Here is a 23798-nt window from a genome sequence, read left to right as displayed (position 1 = left end):
TATGGGCTAGATACTACTGGATGGCCGATGCCATGTAGACGTAGTACTGTGAGGGAAGGGGGACAAGAACCTTCATCGGAGAGTGAAATAAAACATGAAACCGTAAACTCACAATCAGTGTGAGAAATCGGAGCTCTAACTGTGTGCCTATTCAAGAATGTGCCGATGACTCATAGGCAGTGACTTGGTTAAAGGAACCATCTCAGCCGTAGCAAAAGTTAGTCTATACATACATATATTAATCTTTCGGCGAGGACATGTTTGTTTTAATAAAATAAAAATATTACTGACAGATTAAAAAATGTAAATTTTAATATATTAACAGATAAAAAGAATATAGTATTTAATATATTAAAATCTATAATATATATATATATATATAGTCTATATATACATATATTAATCTTTCCGGAGAGGACATTTTTTATTTTAATAAAGTAAAAATACTACTAACAAATAAAAAATATAATATTTAATATATTAAAATCTATGATATTTTCGTATTTTTATATACACCATCATTTTATTAAAGTGAAGATACCTCTATATATGTATATATATATATATATATATATGGGTAAGGGTTTATATGTAAATTTATAAAATTAAAATTTAGAAGGGAGTTAAGTATAACAATGATTCAGACAAAAATTAAGTTAGGATAAGAATCATTATTATTATTTTTTTTATTCAGAAAGCTTTTAAATTATGGAAATTATAATTTTCCTTTCCTTTCCTTTTTTTTTTTTTTTAAGTATAATTTTCCTTTCCTAATAAGATACATCTGTTATCGCTATTGCTCTTGCTTTGTTTTGTCGGTAAACCCGAATTTTGACTTCCAAAATAATTAAGGAAATTTGGCTCGGGCCTTGTCTTGATGAAATCGCATGCTTGCGTCGGCTCCAATTCCCTCTGATCAATCGCTCTGTTCGTTGGCAATCTCCATAATGTATGCTAGGGCTCAATTAAAGCAATTATTTACGGATTTTTTTATTTTTTATTTCCTTTGTGTTTGAGAAAAGAACGTGACTTGAATGCTTTTATTTTATATTATAAAAAATTTGAATGTAAATCTATCTATATAAATGCTCGAGCAATGATGTGTCCCCATACCCGTATGAGCGGACCACGCTCCTCGCTCTATTCCGGAATCCGGATATGCTGTCGTGGATCAACAACTTCTCTTAAATAGAATGGCAAATTGAAATTCTCATGCATTTATCCTGTATCCATAAAATACTAAATGAATGAATTCGACTTCTCTTTAATTCTAAAGCAAACGAACAACCATGGTTTGTTTTTGGTGGACCTCGAACACTTGTTTTCTCCCAGCATGTCAGCAAGATCTTAATGATTTATCAAATTGTCTATGGTAATAGATTGAATAATTACTATAGATTGATCTCATTACTATTATTTCTTTTCTTTTCTTGTCAATTGTTAGCCTACAGCTGAGTCGACAAAATTTGACACGACCAATTTACTTAACATAAACATAATATGAATAAATAAATATAAATCGTGAAAATTAACAAAATTATTAAATAAATAGTGTCTAAATCAACACATAAATTTTCTCATGCTGAATTAGAGTTTAATTTTTTGACCTATGAGTCTATGATGTGATTAAATAGTTTACCAAAACTAATTCATATTTCTATTAAAATATGCTTAAATTAATTTAAAATTAGCACGATTCAATCACCCGTTTTGCCAGTTGTAGCCTTAAGCATCCCAAAGGATGCAAGTTTGGACTGCTTTCAAATGTTTATTATCTATCGGGCAATATTTGGCTAGATCAAAACTTCTAAATTTAATTGTTTATTTTACTCTTTTGGATTCTACTTTCTACAACTGAAAATTTGAATAGGTTAAAAACTTTGAAATTTAACACATTCTAATCAAATGACAAATCAAATCAACAAGGAGCAAGGAAACACAAATGGAAAATGGTATTTCACCTATTTTACCAGATTGTTTAAAAATTTAAAAGGTAGAAAATGGGGGAGGGGGGAGGAATAGCCCAATTAGGGGTGGGCATATTTTAACCGAACCGATCCAAACCGACCATTTGGATCGGTTTCATTAGTAAAAAAACTGGTTTCGATTTATTGGATTGCAAACCGACATCACTCGATTTGGATTTCGGTTTGGAAGGATTCCAAACCGATTCAAACCGATCCAATCCAGAAATATTATATAATTACATTATATTCTAAGTTAAGCAATCTAACTAATTATATTTATCATTTTATGCAGATTTTGACAAATTAAAAATAATTGAGCCATAAGTTTTGACGGACAAGATGCACAATATTTTAATTGTCAAATATTGTTCAAGTTTATTTTTATTTTGTGAGTTTGTTTTGAATGAACAGGTTAAGAACTTGTTTATTATGATGTATTATGATGTAAACTTGTATGGATGTATCTTTAAATTATTATGTAGATATCAAAGTAGATATGAATAATATAAAAGAGGTATCAATTTGGATTACGGACACAAAAAAATAACAAATAATTTAGGTAAAATAATATAAAAGAAATGGGGTTTTAGCTAATAAGTTCAAACCGGATCCAAACCGGTTCGGTTTGAAAAAATTTTAGGTTGATATCGGTTTGAAAATAGTTCAAACCGATAAGTTTGGATCGGTTTGAGAATATGTCCCAAACCGATCCAAACCGAATTTGCCCACCCCTAAGCCCAATGGGATAGGGATCAACTTTGTTTTGTTTAAGACCGCAAACTGAAGTTAACACAGATCATTGTAAATCAGCAGTATAACTTGGTTTATATTGCAATTTAAAGAGTGTAATAGTGTATTAAAACAATTGGATTATATAACATTACAAATTTACAATCTACAGAGAATCAGAAGAGTGCTTTCTCACCAAGGTAAAACTTGAGCGCCAAGGAATCAAGCTGGCCCTTCACCGTTAGACCTAAACATGATATTTCCCTAAACAAGACACCAGCCAAAATATTTTCCTTCAATCTGGCAAGATCAGCTGGATCATTCAGAACCATGGAAAAAGGATGATCGAAGAAAATTGCAATGCCCAACTTGCTTCAAAGGCAGAGAAAATCAACCAAGGCACATATTTGTTCAATGCTTGCATGGTGGGAAGAAAATCCCATTCAGGAGTCCAATTTTGATCTCCTAAACACAATGCTTTCAAAGAACTAAAATCAACAAAGATCCCGAGCCAGGGGCAGTCAATTTTGAGTGGAACATACATCAAATTTTCTCATCAGTTCTATACTCTCTGCAAGAGTTGAGCCAGCAGTCCCAACAAAACCAACTGTAGCACAGCTGCAAACAGTTTGCTCTATGAACAAAAGAACATCAGAAAATCTCTGAGGGCAAGGCTTCTCCATCCCAGTTACTCCATACCTCAAGCCATGTCCTGCAGTTGCAAGTTTCTGAGCTGTTTGTGCAAGCAACTCATCTTCTTTTCTCAGAAAATACAACTTAAAAGAATCTGTATCCTTCGCTAAATCCCCCAGGTAATTTCCAGTCCAGTTAGTTACAGGAAGATCAGTCATCACAAAAATATTAATAGGTTGAGGACCCTTTTGCCTTAAGGAATCTAATTTTTCCTTCAAGCGCAAAAAAGTAGCTTTCCAGTGGTTCTTGAATTGCCCATCTAACAATCTGAGCTGTGCACAAAGAAAAGGAGCCTTAATGGTCTCGAAAGCATACTTCTTTCCGGCACTCAATATTTCTGGGACAAATGGAATAAATTCAATGTTTTCAATTAAAGATTGTATCCTTTGATCTCTTGGAGCCGCATTGATATCAATATAGAGCTGGGAGCCTTTGTATGGGGCCGTAAAAAGGGTTCCAAATGCCAGAATAGTGGCCGAGTCAGCTTTAGAACCTGATCCCAAAGCCTTGTATACATCTCGACGCCTCCTAACATAAGAAACTTTCTTCTTTTTCTTGAGTTGTTCATCAGGTTGGAATGGATCTAATACACCATCTTCATCACCACTTTGATATGTCCAAACGGTGGTTCTACAATCATCATCAACAGCAAAAAAACACCCATCTACATTGCCATTAAGCCCAGATAACATAGATACACATTGCCTAAGCCTATCCAACAAAGATGGTTGCGTGTTTAAGCTAATCAAGCAAGCCAAATCTACATCCAAACCACACCATAAAGATGCAAAACGCCGAAAATCTAGGACTTTAACCATGGAAGAAGATACCAAAGACGAAATATCAATAATGTCAGCCATGGAGACATACCTGAACAAAAGCAAAAGATATGGCTAAATATTTTACTAGAGCTTAAGAATCAACAATCATTTAAATAGCCTATACAAATTCACGACTGCACACAAAGCGACAAAAAAGAAGTTACCTTCCACTTCGAAGAAGCTCGATCGCGTGATGCCAGACTGAGATTCGCATCTGATTAGGACTCTGTACCCTAAACTTAGGGCAACTACCGAGAGCAACGGCATGGTGATCAAGAACCGGAGGGACAATCAAGGTCCGGTTCAGAATTCCCGCCATTAGGATCGCATTCTTAAATTCTCCAAGTTGGTTGCTGAATCCACTGTGTGGGGCATACAAGAAGAATTTTTTATCTGGGCTTATGGCTTTGGTGGTATGGCATTGTGAGAATTTGGGATCTAGGGTTTTGGATGAGAGTGAAAGGAGAGATTCGGGGATGTGATTGTAGGCAATGAAGAGGAGGAGAAATGTGAAGATTGTGATTGAGAGGAATAAGAATGGGGATCGGTGTTGGGATTTTCTCCTGCCGCCCCACGGTTTTGGGGGCTTTGAGAGAGTGAAAATGTTCTTCATGTTTCTGCTTTCAGTTTCTGGGATTTGCTCCCCCTTACGGCGTAGGTGTACTGGGCTTCTTACTCAGTCATCTAGGCCCGGGTTGATGTATATAATAAATGGCTGAAAGAAAGAGCAGCCCAAAAAGAGATTTCGCTTTTTTTTTTTTTTTTCATTTTTAATTATTCATAATAATATATAGCAGGGCTTCATTCGTAACCATAGTTAAAACTTAAAAAGGTACATAAAAAATTCAAACAAAGGGAAAAAAAAAAAAAAATTCAGCTGGGAAAGTATCCAGCCACACAACCGAGCCTGAATAACTATAAAAGCTAACTTGGCTAGAACACAAGCGGCAAGATTTAACACCATGCAAATCATGCCTAGAAGTGAAGATTCAAAAAGGAATTATTTCATTCCATTATGTCTAGAAAGTGCTGGAAGGTTTCTTATCCTAATTTATAATATTTGATTTTTGCAAGTAATTTTATTTGGCCGGTTACTTGGGTTTGATTTTTAGAAAAGGTAAGAGATTACAAAATAAATTTAAATTTTATCCACCCCCTCGTAGAAAAAATATTTTAAAAAAATGAAGAGTAAACTTAAAAGACTTTGTAAATAAATTCATTATGTCTTGTCTTATTATTATTTCTTCTTTTTTTTTTTTTTTTTGTGATGGGTTATTGCTTATCCTTTAAAAGTCGGGTACATCGTGGCGGTGAAGTGACGCAGTAATGAAATTTATGCAAGGCATCCAATAATTTTTAATATCAATTTTATTCACCTTCCTCGATTATTTGGCCAAACAATCAGAGCTCTAATCTACCTGAAAAAGCCTTCTTTACTCATGGCAACCCAGTGGGCAGCGACCCACAACAGCTATTACCCGAACCCGATGCGTTGCTCATTGGTTACAGTGACTGCAAACAGGACGCTTGATCAACATAAGCCAAATGAATCGAATTAATATTTTAAGGCAAACACAAATTGTTAAAGCTTAAAATAATTTCTAGCGAGATGCTACAACCACCTACAAGCTAACAACTGAATTAAGTTAATGACACCAACAAACCACCTTATTAAGGTATTCCACATAGGTATATGACCCGACCCGAATCCCACATCACATTATTAGTCTTTGTATTAACAGTAAAATTGTTGAGCTCATCGGCATTGAGCTAACAAACACCATCACTCCAAGCAAAAGGCATCATTAGAGTGCATGAATAGGACTGCCGCTTGAATTCATTCCAGAGCTGCCAGAGGCTGGATTAGCATGGAAGGCTGACTGCCTAGACGACCCTTCATCAAGTTTCAATGAGAGAGAAGATGGACCATTCTGACCAATAGATTCTCCCAAACACAGTTTCGACATGCCAACCAGTTCATCAACATTTATAGGACTCTTTGAATGTACTGCTGTAGGCTTCAGCACTTCATGTGTTTCCTTCTGTGTTGGCTCTGTGTTGTACGCCGACCAATATGGATAAGTAAATGGAAAGAATGGTGAGACATAAGCAGCAGGATACACCATTGGGATACAGGACTGTGAGTTTTCCGGCTTCGGAGGGGCCGGCTCTCCATCATTGGAGTTGGTAGAATCCATTGATTCACATTCTTCATCCAAAGCAGGAGGAGCAGGCAGTGGGTTGTTGCTTTGTGTTTCACCCTGCGTATGGTTGGCAGAAAACAAGTCCTGTGATGCAGCTGGAGTGTCGAGTGGCTGCACATAAGTGATACACACCAAGAATAGTTAACAAACATTAGGGGAATGATTTTAAAAGCATAAACAATTGCAAAAATGAGCATGCATTAACAGTCAAGCCCAGGGGAAGAAACCAGCTTCTGCTTTGACGGGTCCAACAAATAACAAAATGCACATGGTGACAGATCCCCATAAATTAGCCAAAAGACAATTTCTCATCTGAAGTAAATTTACTATTAATATTGTCCAGAAATAGTGGAATTTTTTACCACCAGACTTTTAACTGTCAAAAAACATGCACATGCATTTGCAGAAGATTTGAGGTCGAAAAGCCAATCAAAAATAAGGTTTCAGAGAGAGTACTAACTTCATCTGCAACAATATCAAATAGGCTGGACCGTCTTTTTCTCCTAGACACATTGCTTTGCCTGATAAAATATTTTTGAGCATGGCTGGCAACTTGAGTAGGTGTTCTAGATACAACATAATTGCGTGCAATTCCACGCCAATCACCTTTCCCCAGCTTCTGCAAACCAAGTAAAAACATCCTATGCTCCTCTTCAGTCCATGGAACACCTGCAGAACAAAATTATAAGCTATTCAGAAGAAAAACAGGACATTCAAGGCAGATAACATACAATTGTATGATCCTAATGGGCTCCTGCAATACCTCTGGAATCTAAAGGTAATCCAGAGCATCATGCTCCCATCTTAAACATTTTTTGTACTGAACAATCAGTTTTCTAATTCCATTCCTCTATCTTAAACAGCATCTAAGTGATCAATAGATAATAAACCTAAATTGGCATAGCTGACAAAAAGATGCTCTCATCAGAATATCAGAATTTTGACATGGTAACACGAATCAATAGCATAAAATTCAATTAAAATCATATTCCTTTCTGGTTGGAACAAAGACGCTAGTCCTTAATTTTCTCCTAAACCGTCTCTAATTCCAGTTCAATAACAAATTCCATACTGTGTTATTATCCAAGAAATTAAACAGTAACAACACCCAAGCAGACATCAAACTACAAAACCACCATCACGCTAGTTGCTAGCTATCCAGAGATGAGCGTGAATGACCCTTGAAATCGAATTTTCAAGCTCCTCCAGGCCCGAACTCTATGACCTAATTTTATAATACTAGAATATTTTAACACCAAAATTACAGTGAAGACAACTGGAAAAACACCGAAATTAAGCTTAAAATTACACAGAGATTTCAAAGTAGTAGGTAAACAACCGAAAACTCAAACGAATGAATAAATAAATAATTCAACCTTTCTTGCGTTCGCGACTCGACGATGACCCGGGAACGAAATCTTCCGACGCATACCCGTCAGCATGATGATCCGGCGTCTCACCGGGCGAATCAGGAGTGTTTGACGCGTTATTGTTATTATGACCCGAAGTCGAACCGGCGTAGTGGCTGAGATTGCCCATACTAGCACTCTTCCGGATTGAGCCGTCGGTCAATCGGACCCCGAAGATCTTGACCCCGCGGTTGGGGCAGGTCCGAGAGTTGTGGCCGTTGTGGCTGCAATGCGAGCAGCGCCGCGTCATTTTCTGTTCGGAATCGGCGAGCCGGATTGGATTAGGTTCGGGGTTGCGCTCTGCCGTGAGAGTTAGTACAACACGGCAATTCGGATTGGGATCTGGAGGGTCCGAATCATTACAATACCCGAGCACGGGCCGTCCTTATAATCCCACGGATGGGAGATAGGGGGTAGTAAGAACTCGAAGAACGATACGTGCTTTTATAACGACGACTGTAGGCAGTGATATGTTAGGTTAGGGACTTGGCACTTTATTTAAGGATATGAGGGGAGGCGATGATTGCGTGCTTCGCAGCTCGAGTTGGGAGTTTGTGTTCTGGTCGTTCGATTTTCTTTTTAGTCAACATTTGTTTGGACTGGTGATTTCGCGTTTGATGATGCTTCCCTTCCCTTACAAACGATTGACCTCCTGCCACAACAATTCTGCATCAAATCCACGATATGCGTGACGGGCTAGAAAATTTTTTCTTTTCTAATAATCTAAAAATCTTTTAGATAAGACAATAATTGAAAAATGGGGGATTTGGGAATACGTGAAATTACTATTTTCTTTCCGAGATGACACGTAATCACTTAGGATTCAGATTATGTGTGCACTAATTAAATGATTTTCTCCCCAAAATTGTTGGGGGAGATAATATAGTCAATCCATTCTATTGATCTCTTACTTTCACTATCAGAGTTAACTCAATTAAATTATCTTTTTGTCCTTCAAAAAAAAAATTTAATTACTTTTTTGAACAAGAATAAAATTAGAATGCAAGAATTTTTTTTTTTTGAATACTGATTAAACATCAGATTACTGCATTACACATATATTTACAACAACTGCTATTATAACAGATATATTATACTGATAATTACAATCAGATATATATAATTGAGACTTATATTATTACATTAAATTATGTGAAGTACATGCTCAGATAAATAACCCCTCACAGAGGAGGGATATCCATACTCCACTCGCATTTCGCAAGAGAGAATGATTTTTACCTATTAAGAACATTTAGCCCCCACAATATTTAATGATGTATTTAATGATGCAATTCTGTGAATGCATCATTAAATATTTAATGATGTATAAAGTGACACATTCTATTTGTAGTGATTTAACTCATGCTAAAACTTAATAATAATATCGTATAACATTATCACTATTATGCATACATTTTAAAGTTAAATAAGTGATTGTCATTAAAAAAAAAAAATCAAATTGATGGTGATAATAGTGTATATTAAATGGTCTTTGATGAAGAAGAACGAGTATAAAGAGTACTTCAACAAATAATTTTAATATCGCATTTTAAGCAAATTAGATTAATATGAGATACATAGAAAAATATAAGCTTAAAGTTCGCAACCAGATTCCAAATTCAATAGGGGACAAAATTTTATTTTACTTTAAAGGATTTGATTTTTCTCAAATATTTTTCAAATAATTTTATATTTAATGTACTTATTTAAAGTGAATTTCACGACGAACATTTAATTTTGAGCATACATTTTTGTATATTACTCAAAATTGTCGGGGGATAAATCAAATGTCTTATTGGGGGCAAATAAAACTTTTGGTTGAGATTTAAAAGTTTTTAAAAGAAAAAACGAACGGGACACCTACCCCTATTGGCTTCACATTTCTTAGAAGGTAATTGTTTTAATAAGCTTCTCAAAATAGTTTTCAAATAGTTTTATTTACTTAACAATGCGAGCTCGAGTTCAAATTTTGAGAAAATAAGGATTACATATCTCACCTCTATTTGTTTAATATTATACAAAAATTATAATTTTGCTTCCGAGTGATCGAATGTTGTTAAGAAAATGCAAGTGATTTAAAATAATAAAGTATTATAATAAATGATTACCATATAACTACACTCATAAAGCATCTTAAATCCCTACTTGCAAATATAGGAGAGATTTACTCTCAAATACATGCAATTTAAGTTCAAGCTATTAAGATGAAGCATATGATCAATCATTAAAAATATAAAATATAGGCAAGTGCTAAGTTACATGTATTGTAACTCACACTACTCACACGAATACTGAGTGAGCCCCATACCACCCACTGTTTATGTGAGTGAGTGTAAGTTACATTACATATAACTTAGGGGCTCCCTAATATATATATATATATAATACTAAATGTAACTAAAGATCATCATCATACATGGTAACACCGCCTTTTGATGAATCCATTTTGTTATTGTAATTTGTTTTTGAAATGTCATTGTAATAAAATTTGATATCGAACACTAAGTTTTACTTGGGCATATATAATTTAATTTCACATTTGATTATTGTTTTAAGGATGGAGCGTTTTAAACCCATCAAATTACTCTCTGAACTCATTTTAAAAAATAAATTCACCATTAAAAAAAAAAAAACTCAAAAATACCATTCACGAATCTCTTTCTCTACCTTGCAATTGTGTATTCTCCATCTACTCTCTTATTTTGCAAGGTAAACACTCAATTTCACTTTTATTTAACCTTATTATTATTTGTCTTTCTTAATGTATCATGATCTATATTTTGTGGTTTTTATATATAAGATTTTTTTCTTTATTTTTACTAGCTCTTGTGTTTGGTAAAAATTAATTTTTATATTTATTAACTTTCATGACGGATAAAAGTATGTTGATGTTCATTTTTAAATAATAAAATTTATTCATATTCGTTGGTAATATCAATTATTTATAGTTAAAAAAAATATACGAGTGAATTAGTGAGAATTTATGAAAATGACAAGAGAAAGAGAAGAAAAAATTAATTAAGCAAATTTTTAAAAGTTATTTATATAATAAAATTTTTAATTTAAAAGAGTGCATAGAAAATAAATTAGTTGGTTTCATCGTAATCTCTTTAACTGCCATTCGTCCATACTCAAAATTTGCCCAAAAAATAAATAAATATTGTGTAGGGTGTGTTGTGAAATGCTTGTTGATAGTTGTGCCCCTTAATTAAGGGTCCACTGCGTTACATTTTAAAATTGGAGAGTCTATGTATATTATATATATGGGAAGAAGATAAACACACCCCAGTATTTAGGAAAAAGGACCAAAATCTCTTAATGTTTAAAAAAATATATTTATAACCTAATTTATTATAATTTTATCATTATACCCTTCTAACATATATAAAAAATTATTAGATTATCAAATTTGTCAATATATTGTTAATAAAATTATAAATATACCTCATTACCCCATCCCTCTATTTAAATTTTTATTAATAAGTAATTTTTAAAAAAGACATCTACACACTTAAAAAAATTGTAAATAAATTATAATTTTAAAAATAAAATTGGTTATTAATACCATAATAAATAACATAGAAAATTGGTTATAAATGTACAAGTTTAAATTATTGACATGTGGTTAGTTATTAATAACCAATTTTATTTAAACTTTAAACTTGTATATTTAACAACTCTCCACATGTCAATAATTTAAACTTGTACATTTATAACCAATTTTCTATGTTATTTATTATGGTATTAATAACTAATTTTATTTTTAAAATTATAATTTATTTACAATTTTTTTAGGTGTATAGATGTCTTTTTTAAAAATTAGTTATTGATAAAAATTTAAATAGAGGAATTGAGCAATGAGGGTATATTTACAATTTTTTTATAATATCCAATTGTCTATTTATAATTTTATTAATAATATATAGATAAATTGGATAATCTAATATATATTTTTTTTATATATTAGAAGTGTATAATGGTAAAATTATAATAAATTAAGGTGTAAATATTTTTTTTTAAATATTAAGGAGATTTTTATTTTTTTTTTACCTAAACATTAGGGTGTGTTTGTCTTTTTTCCTTATATATATATATATATATACATATTATTCAAGCCGTGGAGGGAGAAAATAAAATAATCAGAGACACAGAAGGGTGAGCAGCGAGATTCAGCAGGACACGTGGACGGTGAGGGGGCGTTGTTGGGGAGCATAAAGCAAATCTTGGTCTAAAATTAAATCTAAGGCGATTCCTAAGTCTAAATCCAAAGGTAATAGACGCGGGGACCACTGACTAACAGGGTGGGAACGGCATATTGTAGATTTGTAGCGTATGATGGCATCTAGGATATCATATCGTACGACCGAGGATTATAAAAGCTTATCCACCTTATCCAAATCACACATTTTTTTTGCCTGTCTGACTATTTATACTGGTGGGACCCAACTATGGGTTGAAGAGTAGACTATCCCTTATGTTATTGGTGTGGTCCTATTGATCTAGAGATTAGTCACATCCAAGTCATATGATATGAGGCATGTGATCCATTGGAGAAGAGGGAGGTCGGAGGCTGCAGCCCCATGTGCAGTTGTGCACTATTAGCGGCTTTTTTTTTTTTTTTTTAAATAATACAAAATTAAAGAATTAAACAAATTATCGAACTGATATTAAAAGATTTAAAGAAGAAAACTTAGCGGGCTTCAATGCAATGTGGGGCATACGTAAAAAGAAGAAAAAGACCATGATGATAACAGGAAAAAAAAAAAAAAAAAAAAAAAAAAAGGGAGGTGACCGCGTGATGAGGAGAAGACACTTACGCGGTCAAGAATAAATCACAACAGCAACCTAACAAGAGGTTGTCCTTTTGTGGGTGACCATTACAGACGCCTTGGTTGACGTGCAGTCTTCACACGTTTCAGCCCTACACGTTAATGGATCCTGTGATAAACATTTTTACAGAGCCACCGTATGAAAGAGCGTTCTCATTAACGTTGTCACCACGTGTCAACGATCCACACGTCCTAAAGGTTTGGAAATTGTCCCGTGGAAACAATGTGCTTGGATTTGGTCAATTAGCGGCAGGCGAATTCGTGGTCCTCTTAAAGACTGGCGTTTGTTTTGGAACACATTTCGTATCCCAATTTTCACGTAAAAAGATCTTAAAGATCACATGCCGACCCACAAATTCAACTCAGTTGTTCACAATTCAATCCTACTTGACCGGCGATCCCTGCAGCAAGCATCAAGCTTCAAAATTAAAATGTTATATATGACGTAAGCTTTGTTTTCATTTTTATAGCAATTTTACTATTACAAGAAAGTTCCAAATAAATGTTAAAATGGATGAAATTCAATGTATAATGCACAGTAATGTGGGTTGATGCATTTGTATCACTAGCTCCTACTTGAAACTATAATCTTCAACTGCTGCTGCCTCCACACAATCACTCTGGTCTCTGGTACTCGACCTATGAGCCATAGGTAAGCCTGATTCGCTCTTTGATGTAGTCTCCGCTGCGGATTGGGGCAAATCTGCACAAACACAGCTATCAATGTTATTCCAATCTCGCTTTATGTCTTATCAGGCATTTCATCAAAACAAAATCCTACAAAAGAATCAACTTCCGAATTGAATTTGTATTTCAGCTTTCTTAACAGATTCTAGACTATTTTTCAATTCAACAAAATTCAGAGAACCCTATAGGCAGAAATCTCAACGAGATAACGGCCTTACGAAGTCATCAACATGGCCAGTTGTAACAAAATAAGGTTGGTAGAACTATATGTACTTTGGAGGATTCGATTCACTGCAACAACTTTCCAAGCATTCCACTACACAGTCACCGTTGGGATCCAAGAAGAATGCTGCCTGCAATGGTGGAATTCCAGAAAACACTGATTGGAACAACTATATAAGTATGTAATGGAACTTCCTTAAAGAAAGAAAGACGAATCACATCCCAAAGGCACTTTTAGATATTCAATGAAAATGAGATTGTTTCAATGTGTTTGCACAGGCTGTGAGAAAGCACTTGAAATCACTTTCCACAGCTTTTGGAACAATTTCATATTGTTGCATGTTTAGACACATTATTTCTAGTTTTTTATCATGCTCTGTACCAACAGACACATTTTTGGCAGCTGGAGCATTCAACAGAATGGATTTCATCCGGTGATAAAAGGAAACTGCTAGCTTTCTTTTCTTTCTTTTTTTTTTTTGGGTATGAAATACAACTTAATTAAAAAAAAAATCCAACAACCAATTATCTTTTTGTCAATGTGAAATTTTTAAATTTGCATGATCATCTAACCCTCCAAAACCTCAGACAGCTAACTTGGCTATTGCTACATTCAATGTTCTCCTACATCAATCTAATGAAATAGGAACAGGACTCATATAGATCCTAGAACCTTGATTTATCAAGTGCATGCGACTTATAGTGCTTCAAAACCTATGATTCCAAACTACTTACAACCAAAGGCATTGGAATGAGGAAAACATAAATGGGAAAGAAAGCAAATGATTACAGAGTAGCGTTCTTGTCCTGAAGACATCACTCTGTGGAGGGTTGACCTACAAATAGAGGATGCAAATTAGGATAAAAAGCCCATAATCAAAATAGAAACAATTAAGTATTAGCCTCAAAATGAACTCATTATAACATTTGATCCTAATTAAGATTAATAACTCTGAGGTGAAACATAAATGTTTTTCAAGGTAGCAGAATAACAAATTACCGAAACAAACAATTAGTCCACCTCTCCATCATGTCCCCAATATTCACAATGAGGGCCCTGTAAATTAGACAATCAGCTAAAGTTGGAATGACAAAGCAAAATACCATCAAATCATGATCATGATAACATAAATATATGTCAAAGCAATGACAAATCATGGAGAAATAACTATCAGTGTCACAATATGGAAACAACAAGCTAAGCAAAGCAAATACCATCAAATCATGATCATAATAACATAAATATATGTCAAAGCAATGACAAATCATGGACAAATCAAGCTAAGCAAATGCTCCAATTACTACATAGCATGCTCCATCAGTCCTAGCTAACGGGACTTAATCTCTTTACACCAGAAATATTCCATCCTGGACTCACCCCTTGATATTTGGCACATCCTCCCATAATCGTGGTTGATTGAATTTCTCCCTGCAAACCTGTAAGAACTGGTAATTTAGAGGGGCAAAACCTTTGCTAATAAAAGATATGATGCTGACAGTTTAAGACAAGCATGCCTGCAGTCCTGGAACACCATCAGTTGCAAGGAGAGTGATCATTCCATAATCTGAATGAGCAGAAGCACCACATACTTCTTGGTTCGAAGAAACTAATTCACCTAAAATTATAAATAGGGGGCATATTGTCAGTAACACACAAGGATCTCCTAGGAAAACTGCTAGAGAAAGTCTTAGCCTTATTCTCAACAAATCTACTCCACTACTTGGGTCTCGTTCTTTTTGGCCCAACGATCAAAGAAATAGATCTGGTCAGTTTAGATCCCAAAAAAACAAGCTTTTTTTTTTTGGGCGGAAGACTGTCCTAAACAAGCAGAGTTTAAAGCAAGTTAAAATTGGTCATATTCTTACTCAAATGTTACTGCAGGAACATGATAGAATTCACTAACGCTCTGTGCTTCATTCAATATGAAATATGGCCCAGAAAAGAGACTGGAGACGTTCAACAGATCCTTCTATTTTACCAATAAATATTTTACCAATGCCACTTATTTCAGAATGTACATGAATGAAACTTTCATACACAAAAATGAAGAGATTATGTTTTGAAGAGCTTTGAACATCTCAGACAATATAAAGATTATTGAATTAGCATGGAACAATTATTGCTCAAGCACCAGAAGAACACAAAATTTGTCTTTTTTCTTATGTGGACTTACAAATTTAAAAAAAAAGAAAAAGAAAAAGAAAAAAGAAAATACCTTAAGATGATCAACCGCAAACTGTATAAGTGACCAAAAAACAAAGAATCCAAATTGACTCTTCATACCTGGATAGTGTAACAGGCGAAGAAAAGCCATGGGTGCATCCAAAGCTCCAACTTTCTGAAAGAAATCTCCATTCAAGTTCAAAGCTAAAGCTATTAAATGGATCAATCTTCTACCAGCAGACCTGAGACAGCACATATAAGACCATGTAAGAGTGTCCTTGTCCTAGAAAGGTACCATTAACCAACATAGAATCAAGGCATGAGTTGACAATTTTGAACTTTCTCCTTAGGACATATGCAGTCACAGGAACATATTCCTTGTAAATGACAGTGAAACTATATAGAAGCACTTTGTCAACAGTAAACACTGCAATCTGACTAAAAGTTTTAATAGACATCTCAAATTATTTATATTGGTTAACCAAAAAAAAAAAGAAAAAAGAAAAAGAGAAACATCTATAAATAACTTAAAAAACCATGTTATCAAATTTAATTACAAGTCCAGTGTAAACATTACAAACGCTTAGCGACCATGCAAGTCCAGGGTAAGTTGAAATCAAAACTCACAGGACTTTTTGGTGGTAATACTCCATTGTGGATCTCCAAGTTGGCAGAATTTCTGAGATTTCCTAGGCAAAATAACAGCCCACCCATGCTTAATAATTTTATTGTTAATTTAATCTCCCAATAAATCACATGCGGAAGATAATAATTAAGTAGAAGTTGAAGGACTAACTAAAGAAATTTTTTGAGAAATATTTGGTAAATATAAGAAAAACACCTAGTGAGGGCCACTGATTCATGCTACTAAGAGTTCCCTCTAAAGGACCAATGTAGAAACTCTCTTTTGGATCACCTGTTCCCCAATCAATCAAATTAAAAAAAAAAAAAAATTCAGACATCATGTTCCATCATATGTACTTGAAACGACTACAGCATGATAATGATAAGATAAGGAACCTTCAGAAGTTGAAGAAGGGTCAAGGATCTCGTCGCACAGTGCAGTGTAACCTCTATGTTCTTTGCGTGCTAATTTCATCTTGTCTTCCAATTGAAGTGAGAAAAATTTCTTACTCTCGTTAAACATTTGATAAATTAACTCTTCCTCCACGCCATGATTCACTAGATAAAAGAAACCGTAATCTATACATGCCTGAAAATATTAAATAAGACACTGTCAAGCCTTTGAAGAGTAATGAGGAAAAAATGAAAAATAATAATAACCTGACGGATCGATTTAGCAGTGGAAAGACGGTCCGGCGAGGAGAGATCTATAACAGGAAGTTGCAGTGCTTCCGTCATTAGCTTCGCTTGCTTCCCGCTACTAGTCTGCACTCTGCTGACTGCTCTAGTAAAGCTGCCCCATAATTCACACCGTTTTTTTTTTTTTAACGGGCGAAGATCTGCTGTGGTCTTTATTTGATGGGCTATTCACTATTGAGCTTCTGTCACGTGCACACCACGGGGCCTTATGAGTCTGCCCGGATATTCTTGTGATTTTAGGCTTACGTGAAGCAATTTTTATTTTTTTTATTTGAATGATTTATTTCTACTTCTTCATTTTAAAAATAAAATTTAATTCCTCCACTCGAAAGGAAAATAGCCTGCAAAGCTCACTTTTTATGCAAAATTTTTATATTCGTTTTTCATTTGTAAAACTGCTTTATATCATTGTTGCTATTTTCAGTCTGAATACAAAGATGTTCAGCTACATAGCGGATACACCAACTTGGCTTGCCTCAAGCTTTCGCTTCCTAAAAACCAAAAAAGAATTACAAAAAAATATATGGCCAACACCATCTCATGATTCAATTAATATGGATTACCAAGGGGAAGAGAGAGAGAGAGAGGGAAAAAAAAAATCCCATGTTAGTTCATTTCGATGGCAGGAAGGCTGACCTATCATATCAGAACTGAATGATAGATATACTTGCAATGCTTGGTTTCCAAACAACCGCATGGTAAACTCTGGTTAAACTCTCGCCCCTTTTTGAGGAATTTCTGTGCTTCAAGCTCTTACAACTTTTCCCTCTTCTGAACTGTGGATATATTTCAATCTTCATCTTCTAGCAAATCTGCTTCTTCTAATTCCTCTTCTGGGAGTTGTATAAGAAGCTACTCCCATGGCACTCTCTGGACTCTGCTTCTCTTCCTCATCACTAGTTTCATCAGACCTCCATCTTAAGCCACCACCAGCAATTGCTTGCCTGTCTTCTACAGCAAATCCCTTCTTCCCATTGCTGAAAATGGATAACGTGATATTCTAAGTAAACATTTGAGAATGAGACTACCTAACTGCTTAAGCAAGATCCCCCACAAAAAGATTAAGATTAGGTGCAAGGTTTAGAGAACAAAGAACTGAGATTCTTACCTCAAAGAGACATCCATTGGATCTTCTGAAGAGATCATATACCGCAGCCCATCTTCCCTATCTGAATGAACTCTCTTACTAGACAAATTTGAGTGCAGGTCGCCTGCAAGATCATTATGCAAGCCACGGTTGCTGACAGGTGTAGAAGCTGGATTGGTTGTCATCCTATGAGAATAGTGATGAATTGTATTTAGATGTTGGCTTAAGAACCCATTTTGTTCAGGTACAGGTGAGATTTTATCAGAAACTTTGTCTCGCCGGTGGCTATTTGAAAGAGTTCTTGACGAGAAATTTCTGCCTTTCAGTGGTGTTTGATTCATGGGGCTAGATTGACAGACCCCAGGAGTTGAGAAACCATCAACTTTAAACTCTTTGCTGACACCAAAATCATATGTTGACCCTTCTTTGTTCATAAATAACCTTTCGTGAAGAATTGATGGACCGTAATGACCAACTTCAAAGTGAGGGCTCTTGATAGACCTACCAGGTCCTGTAGGAGATTCAAAAACAGATGAATTTGCAGGAGTCAAATTGCTCGTCGGCAGAAGAAGCGAAGAATCAGCAGTTGTAGGGATCAACAAAGTGATGGATTTCAGTTCTTGTGACCCATGAAGATCAGATTTTTCTGGAATTTCAACTTCTTCACTAGAGTTAAGAGCATTCAGAGGCAATTTCCCATTCTTTAAAAGTTGCCGTTGGACTTCTGGCAGCAACTCTATGGATGTATCCTGTTTAAAAAAGCATGTAAATTCAGTATATTGAAAAAGGAAAATTCAGATCTGACAAGTGTCCAACTCAATTCTTTCCTCATCAGTTTTAAGTAACAAAAGTGCATGTGCTTTCCATGTACCTAATTAAGCTGCACTGAGTCATAAAATTGGAAAAACCAAAAAAGCTTTTTCCATAAAGAGGACTTCTTTCCTTGCCTGATCAATTATTCTATATCCCAAACTACCTTGCTTCAGGGAGATTAGGGAGGGTTGCATCTAGTGAGTGCTCAGGAAACGGTTCATCAAATTTTGACTTAAGATACACACTTTGGACCACTGCTTTAGGTTCAAATTGGAAGACTACAGCAATTAAGAATAAAGCAAACAAATATCAATCAATATACCTCCCACTGCTAGCCATACAGGAACTGCTTTTAACTCAACTGCTTCCCAAAGCTTTAGATTTTTACTTATAGTTTATCTCTGTTTTTATTTTAATATTTGTTATGAGGAATGGGAAGCCATTGTTTGGACTAAAAAGTTTAAACCACTTACAATAAATTTGGTTCTCCAATGAATTTGTGATTGCATCCTGGATAGAACTTCTTCACTGACAGGATTCTTTGAAATGAAATCCTGCTCCACACTTTGAAGTTTAAGATTAACTTGGTATGCCTCAGCATATCGGTAACGCTGAAATGAAAAAGCAACACAAGTTGTTAAAAAAAAAAAAAAAATGAGTTCATAAGCCAAGTACAAATATTACTTCCAACAAAAATTATTCAGAATAAATGTCATTCTAACATATTCAGACATGACCGACTGAATAACTCATTGGTAAATGGACGCATGACAGGTTGTGCCAAAAGGACAAGAGAAACAGACACAAACACACACACAGAGACAGAAGTCGGGTGTTGCTACCACTTTCCAATGTCTGAAACAAGCCCACAAGAGACAAGAGTTCCAACTCACCTACCATTAGTCAGAGATCTACTAAGTGCTAATATAGTGCTGCATAAATTTGGAGTATTATAATGCCTGATTGTCATTGGCAGTAGAATCCCCTTATAAAGATGTTATTCATCAAAGTCAAAATGTGTCGAACAGACTCCAGACATCACCTTGTAGCATGTGTACATGTGAGATGGATGACAAGTGTCTATGTCTACCAGACTCATAATGGTGGACAACCTCCTAGTATCGGACATGTCAGAAATTCGGAAAACTAACCCCACCCAAAAACTGTAGTTCATTACATATAAATAGTCTATAGAATAAAAGGAAGTTACCTGAATATAGAATACGACAAGAAGACTGCCAACAGTTGTCGAAGGGTCGTCAGTAGCCGAATCTAAGAGACATTTATGGAGATATTTCTCCTCATCAGTGTTCCAAGGTAGCTCTATCATCCGATCCACTAAGTTTCTCCGGATGCAAAGACAACAAATTTCAGTAACCAATACTTCTAACCATTGTTCCCAAGTCTTGAATCCACCCTTTAGATCATCAAAAGTTTCCCCAATTGTTCCAAACTTCAACTTCTTCTCCCTCACTTTAGTGCAGAGCATCCTCTGATATGTAAAAGCTTCAGTCAAAAGTGCACACTCTACCCTTATCCGAACAGCAGTCACAGCTTCACTAAGAGAAACCAACGGTGACCCACCATCACGACCAGACCAACGTAAAACCATAAGAGCTGCCTCAGGATTTTCCCTTTCTAACAGAACTTGTGCAATCTTAGGATGAGTTGTCGGGCCAGAGATCTCAGGAAGAAGGTGACAAGCTTCCTAAGTAACATTAATTCACTCAATGATGATTAGCATATAAAACAATTTCCAAAGCACAAAGATATTCAATGCATAATTAATAATCCTCATTATCATCCCAAAACATGACAAAAGATACTTCTTAAGATTCAATCTACTACAGCACAAACAAGCACTCCCCCGGAAAAAAAAAAAAAGAAAAAAAGGAGGTAAGATTAATATGCCTTCTGCCTTGATGGAAAGCAAAATCTGCATTTAACTTTGGGTGGATATTTTGATCTATTAAAATTACCTGCAGAGCCTCATCTGCTTGGTCATCCAGAAGATAGAAGGTAAGAGATTCCAGTAATGAATGCCTGGTTATACTAAAGGTGGCTGCAAAGTCATCCACAATATGCCTCCAATTTTCATCAGGCATGGTCCAATGCTGGTCAAACAGGTAATAGAGAAACTGTTCCTCATTAAGAAAACAAAGGATATGTGAAAAAGGAAATGCCCTAACAAAGCCAAGAATAATATCTAATATCCAAAATCTAAGTCAAATAGAGAAAGGATACAATTGCCTGCTTTGCAAGCACCAAATCGGAACTACCATGCAAAAAGAGTATGTCAACAGCAGCTCGAAGATTTTCAAATGGGTAGCATCCTGATACTCCCTCTATCTTGGACCTAACAAAGGACGAGCCTTCATCATCCTTGTGCAAAGATGTAATATCTAATTCCTCTCCCCTACCTTGAGTAAATTCCTGCTCTATCTCAAGATTAGCTAGTGCATCTTCAATGAACAGGGAACCATCCTGTTTGGTGGACTCCGCACAGTTTTTTACTGGATCATACCATGCACGCTCAGTTGCAGCTGATTTCCTTTGACGGACTAGAGAATGCCATGATGTGAAACTAGCATGACGAGACCTCACATTCTCCAGAAATTGGTGCTTTGCACACCACATCATAATCTCCAAGTGCTGGAATAAGAAACCAATACTTAGAGAAAATATGCCAATTCCTATGAAGGCCAACTGTTCAACAAAATTCATAAATCGAACAACCAATATTGGAGAAAACGTCTAAAACAATACAAAGTAGATATACGACATGTACATCATTAAAATTAGGTATCTAAGTAAGTATAAACCTGCTTAGTCTTCAATATGCTCTCCTGAAAGTGGTGCAAGTCATGAACCTGTGCTGAAAGATCATCCTTAAATGACGAGGCGAGGACTTCAATCACACTAGATATGTCGCGCAGCTTCATTTGAAACTTCAGAAGTAAACTGAGCCTAGTTTTCATCACCTCCACTTCCAGATTATCTAATGAAAAAAGTTAGGAAGCAAGCAATACGAAGTGTGTAAAACTGCAGAGACGCACGAGCACAAGATAAGAAATCAATAAGCTTTAATTCCAAATGTTAACAAGACTGGTATGGATACATATCAGCTTGAGTTCCGCTATGATGTTCTTGAATGCCCGCTTGCACCAATCCTTGACAACCACTTCATCCAACAGGAAAGCAACGACAGGATCACTAGACACAGCAGCTTCATCCATGCAAACATCTCTAACATCTATTCAATTTCTATTAAGGAAAAAATGCATTTGCAGCAAAAAAAGAACTTTCACCAGAAATAACACTCATATCATGAGCATGCCACACAGTATTAATATCAAACTGTCTAACTTCAAGATATCCCTGAGGTGTCTGTTTCAGAGCTATGTGATGATTCCTCACAGAAATTAGGGCTGAAAAATATTCCATGCTTAGAGAATTATTACCTATTAAATTACAATAAGCTGGTATCTATAAGAAGTTCAAAAAAGGGAAAAAAAAGCACCAGCTTTCTTTTCCTGCAGTAAAAACACGCGCTCTCAGAGAAAGACATACATACGCAATGAATAGGATACAATGGCAAATCAAAGAAATCAAGTTATTCTCCAAAGCAGTGTCAAACAAGGAATAAAGGCGTTGAACATCAGCAGTTATCTGATTCTCCGCATCTTCAAAGTCATGGTATCCTTCCTCACATCTTTTCGAGATAAGACCAGCCTCTACACACTCGTCATAAAGTCGAAGTCTAATACTATTCCTCTTCTTTGGGACTGGGATTCTACAAATCGGGCAAAAATCACACCGCTGACGACACTCTGCACATAATGAGGCATGTCCACAAGAGTTCAAGACATACTGCACATAACGCCCGCAACTTCTCAAGTCTCTAGTTGCCCTACAATGCTCCACTTTCGCTTCGTAACGCAACTCGCAGAGATCAATAGAAGCCAAGTGTTCTAAAGCTTCCTGAAATTAAATTTAAAATGAAAACGTTATTCCTATATAAAACCAATGATATGAACAGAAATAGAAATAAACTTTAGACAATAGAATTTCAAAAAGATTTCTGTAATTCTATAAACTCTACATGGTTTAATATAAACCTAAAACCCTAAAGTAACAGCTAGGGTTTAACTTACACATGAACACTAACACGTTATATATATTTAATGCATTTGCAGATAAATGCGCCGCGTACCTGAACGGCGCGACTATTGTAGTTAGGCGGTGGAGGCGATCTAGCGCTGGCGTCGGTATCGGGGGAAATTGTGGACGAATTTGGACCGTTGATTTCACTTCTATCCATCTGTGCAGTTTCTTGAAGAGTCGTTTCAAGTGGAACAATGGCTGTGTAATAAATGGTGACGTCAGAGTGACTGGAGTGTGTGTTTCATCCGAAACTTGAAATTAGGGCTCGAACGCAAACGAATTTTTTTAAGATTGCGATGGTGAGAATTCAAATTGGAATTTCGGAAATAATGATTTGGTCCGATAATTAGTGGATCGGATCCGGTGGGTAGTTTTAGACCGAGTTAAATGTTACGAAGAAGCGGGTGCCCAGACCCGGCCCCATCACCTTGCTTTTTTTTTTTTTTATAAACTCTTTTTTAAAACACGCAAACTTGTTGTATAAACTATAAAATGCAAAAAAAACAAAATTCAGTTCAAATCCTGTGAAATTATAAAATAGTAATGATATAGTCATAAACTCTTGTACAAACTTATGTGGCATGATAAAATTAATTAAATTGAATATCTCTTGATCCACATGATTTATTTTCACTATTTAATATTTTCATTCAACTAATGAATTGATGCTACATCAGTTTGTACAA

At 35.3% G+C, this 23798-nt stretch overlaps 4 protein-coding genes across 7 annotated transcripts; all 4 read right to left on the bottom strand.

Annotated features, from left to right (window-relative positions):
* Positions 1–2766: 2766 nt before the first annotated feature.
* LOC102619700 (O-fucosyltransferase 30) lies at positions 2767–5380 on the bottom strand. Its single transcript, XM_006477082.4, has 2 exons — positions 4375–5380; positions 2767–4259 (listed from the first exon to the last, which is right to left on the bottom strand). Exons 1-2 carry the CDS (start codon positions 4821–4823, stop codon positions 3218–3220), a joined length of 1491 nt encoding a protein of 496 aa, XP_006477145.2. The 5' UTR covers positions 4824–5380; the 3' UTR covers positions 2767–3217.
* Positions 5381–5747: 367 nt separating this feature from the next.
* On the bottom strand, positions 5748–8486 carry LOC102619396 (transcription factor KUA1). Its single transcript, XM_006477081.4, has 3 exons — positions 7791–8486; positions 6875–7083; positions 5748–6525 (listed from the first exon to the last, which is right to left on the bottom strand). Exons 1-3 carry the CDS (start codon positions 8071–8073, stop codon positions 6016–6018), a joined length of 1002 nt encoding a protein of 333 aa, XP_006477144.2. The 5' UTR covers positions 8074–8486; the 3' UTR covers positions 5748–6015.
* Positions 8487–12467: 3981 nt separating this feature from the next.
* LOC102618800 (2-oxoglutarate-Fe(II) type oxidoreductase hxnY) lies at positions 12468–17224 on the bottom strand. 4 transcript variants are annotated; one of them, XR_370513.4, is made up of 12 exons: positions 17010–17224; positions 16746–16938; positions 16567–16641; positions 16353–16404; positions 15846–15967; positions 15077–15177; positions 14940–14998; positions 14562–14618; positions 14352–14397; positions 13613–13692; positions 13229–13355; positions 12468–13053 (listed from the first exon to the last, which is right to left on the bottom strand). XR_370513.4 is itself a non-coding variant. In XM_006477080.4 (11 exons), exons 1-10 carry the CDS (start codon positions 17085–17087, stop codon positions 13603–13605), a joined length of 873 nt encoding a protein of 290 aa, XP_006477143.2. In that variant the 5' UTR covers positions 17088–17224; the 3' UTR covers positions 13072–13355; positions 13558–13602. The 4 variants fall into 4 exon arrangements, 3 of the variants coding, with proteins under 3 accessions (XP_006477143.2, XP_006477142.2, XP_052293032.1); XM_006477080.4 differs by lacking the exon at positions 12468–13053 and having other exon boundaries at positions 13072–13355; positions 13558–13692; XM_006477079.4 differs by lacking the exon at positions 12468–13053 and having other exon boundaries at positions 13072–13355.
* A 177-nt stretch (positions 17225–17401) lies between these two features.
* LOC102618523 (E3 ubiquitin-protein ligase HOS1) lies at positions 17402–23459 on the bottom strand. The gene is made up of 10 exons (XM_006477078.4): positions 23162–23459; positions 22539–22929; positions 22067–22201; positions 21771–21946; positions 21193–21600; positions 20928–21086; positions 20159–20656; positions 19422–19559; positions 18157–18884; positions 17402–18025 (listed from the first exon to the last, which is right to left on the bottom strand). The coding sequence occupies exons 1-10, from the start codon at positions 23267–23269 to the stop codon at positions 17845–17847; spliced, it is 2922 nt and encodes a 973-aa protein (XP_006477141.2). The 5' UTR covers positions 23270–23459; the 3' UTR covers positions 17402–17844.
* Positions 23460–23798: the final 339 nt, after the last annotated feature.

The sequence above is a fragment of the Citrus sinensis genome, chromosome 3 (genome assembly GCF_022201045.2).
Source record: "Citrus sinensis cultivar Valencia sweet orange chromosome 3, DVS_A1.0, whole genome shotgun sequence".
Lineage (NCBI taxonomy): Eukaryota > Viridiplantae > Streptophyta > Magnoliopsida > Sapindales > Rutaceae > Citrus > Citrus sinensis.
This window is presented reverse-complemented; position numbering and strand designations above follow the sequence as displayed.

Bases quoted from the DNA above. Each gene is read 5' to 3' on its own strand.
- LOC102618800 (XM_006477079.4), bottom strand. From the start codon at position 17,087: ATGACGGAAGCACTGCAACTTCCTGTTATAGATCTCTCCTCGCCGGAC. The intron at 16,405-16,566 runs GTGTTTTTCTTA...AGGAAATCTCAG, and splicing joins GAATCAGTGGCCCTCACTAG to AAATTCTGCCAACTTGGAGA. The intron at 14,398-14,561 runs GTAATTTGTTAT...CTCTATTTGTAG, and splicing joins TGGACTAATTGTTTGTTTCG to GTCAACCCTCCACAGAGTGA.
- LOC102619700 (XM_006477082.4), bottom strand. From the start codon at position 4,823: ATGAAGAACATTTTCACTCTCTCAAAGCCCCCAAAACCGTGGGGCGGC. The intron at 4,260-4,374 runs GTAACTTCTTTT...GCTTTTGTTCAG, and splicing joins GAGCTTCTTCGAAGTGGAAG to GTATGTCTCCATGGCTGACA.
- LOC102618523 (XM_006477078.4), bottom strand. From the start codon at position 23,269: ATGGATAGAAGTGAAATCAACGGTCCAAATTCGTCCACAATTTCCCCC. The intron at 21,601-21,770 runs GTTTATACTTAC...TTCTTATTCCAG, and splicing joins GCATATTGAAGACTAAGCAG to CACTTGGAGATTATGATGTG. The intron at 18,026-18,156 runs GTAAGAATCTCA...ATCCATTTTCAG, and splicing joins CCAATGGATGTCTCTTTGAG to CAATGGGAAGAAGGGATTTG.
- LOC102619396 (XM_006477081.4), bottom strand. From the start codon at position 8,073: ATGACGCGGCGCTGCTCGCATTGCAGCCACAACGGCCACAACTCTCGG. The intron at 7,084-7,790 runs GTTGAATTATTT...TTTGTTCTGCAG, and splicing joins GAGTCGCGAACGCAAGAAAG to GTGTTCCATGGACTGAAGAG. The intron at 6,526-6,874 runs GTTAGTACTCTC...ACTTATGTGCAG, and splicing joins TTGATATTGTTGCAGATGAA to CCACTCGACACTCCAGCTGC.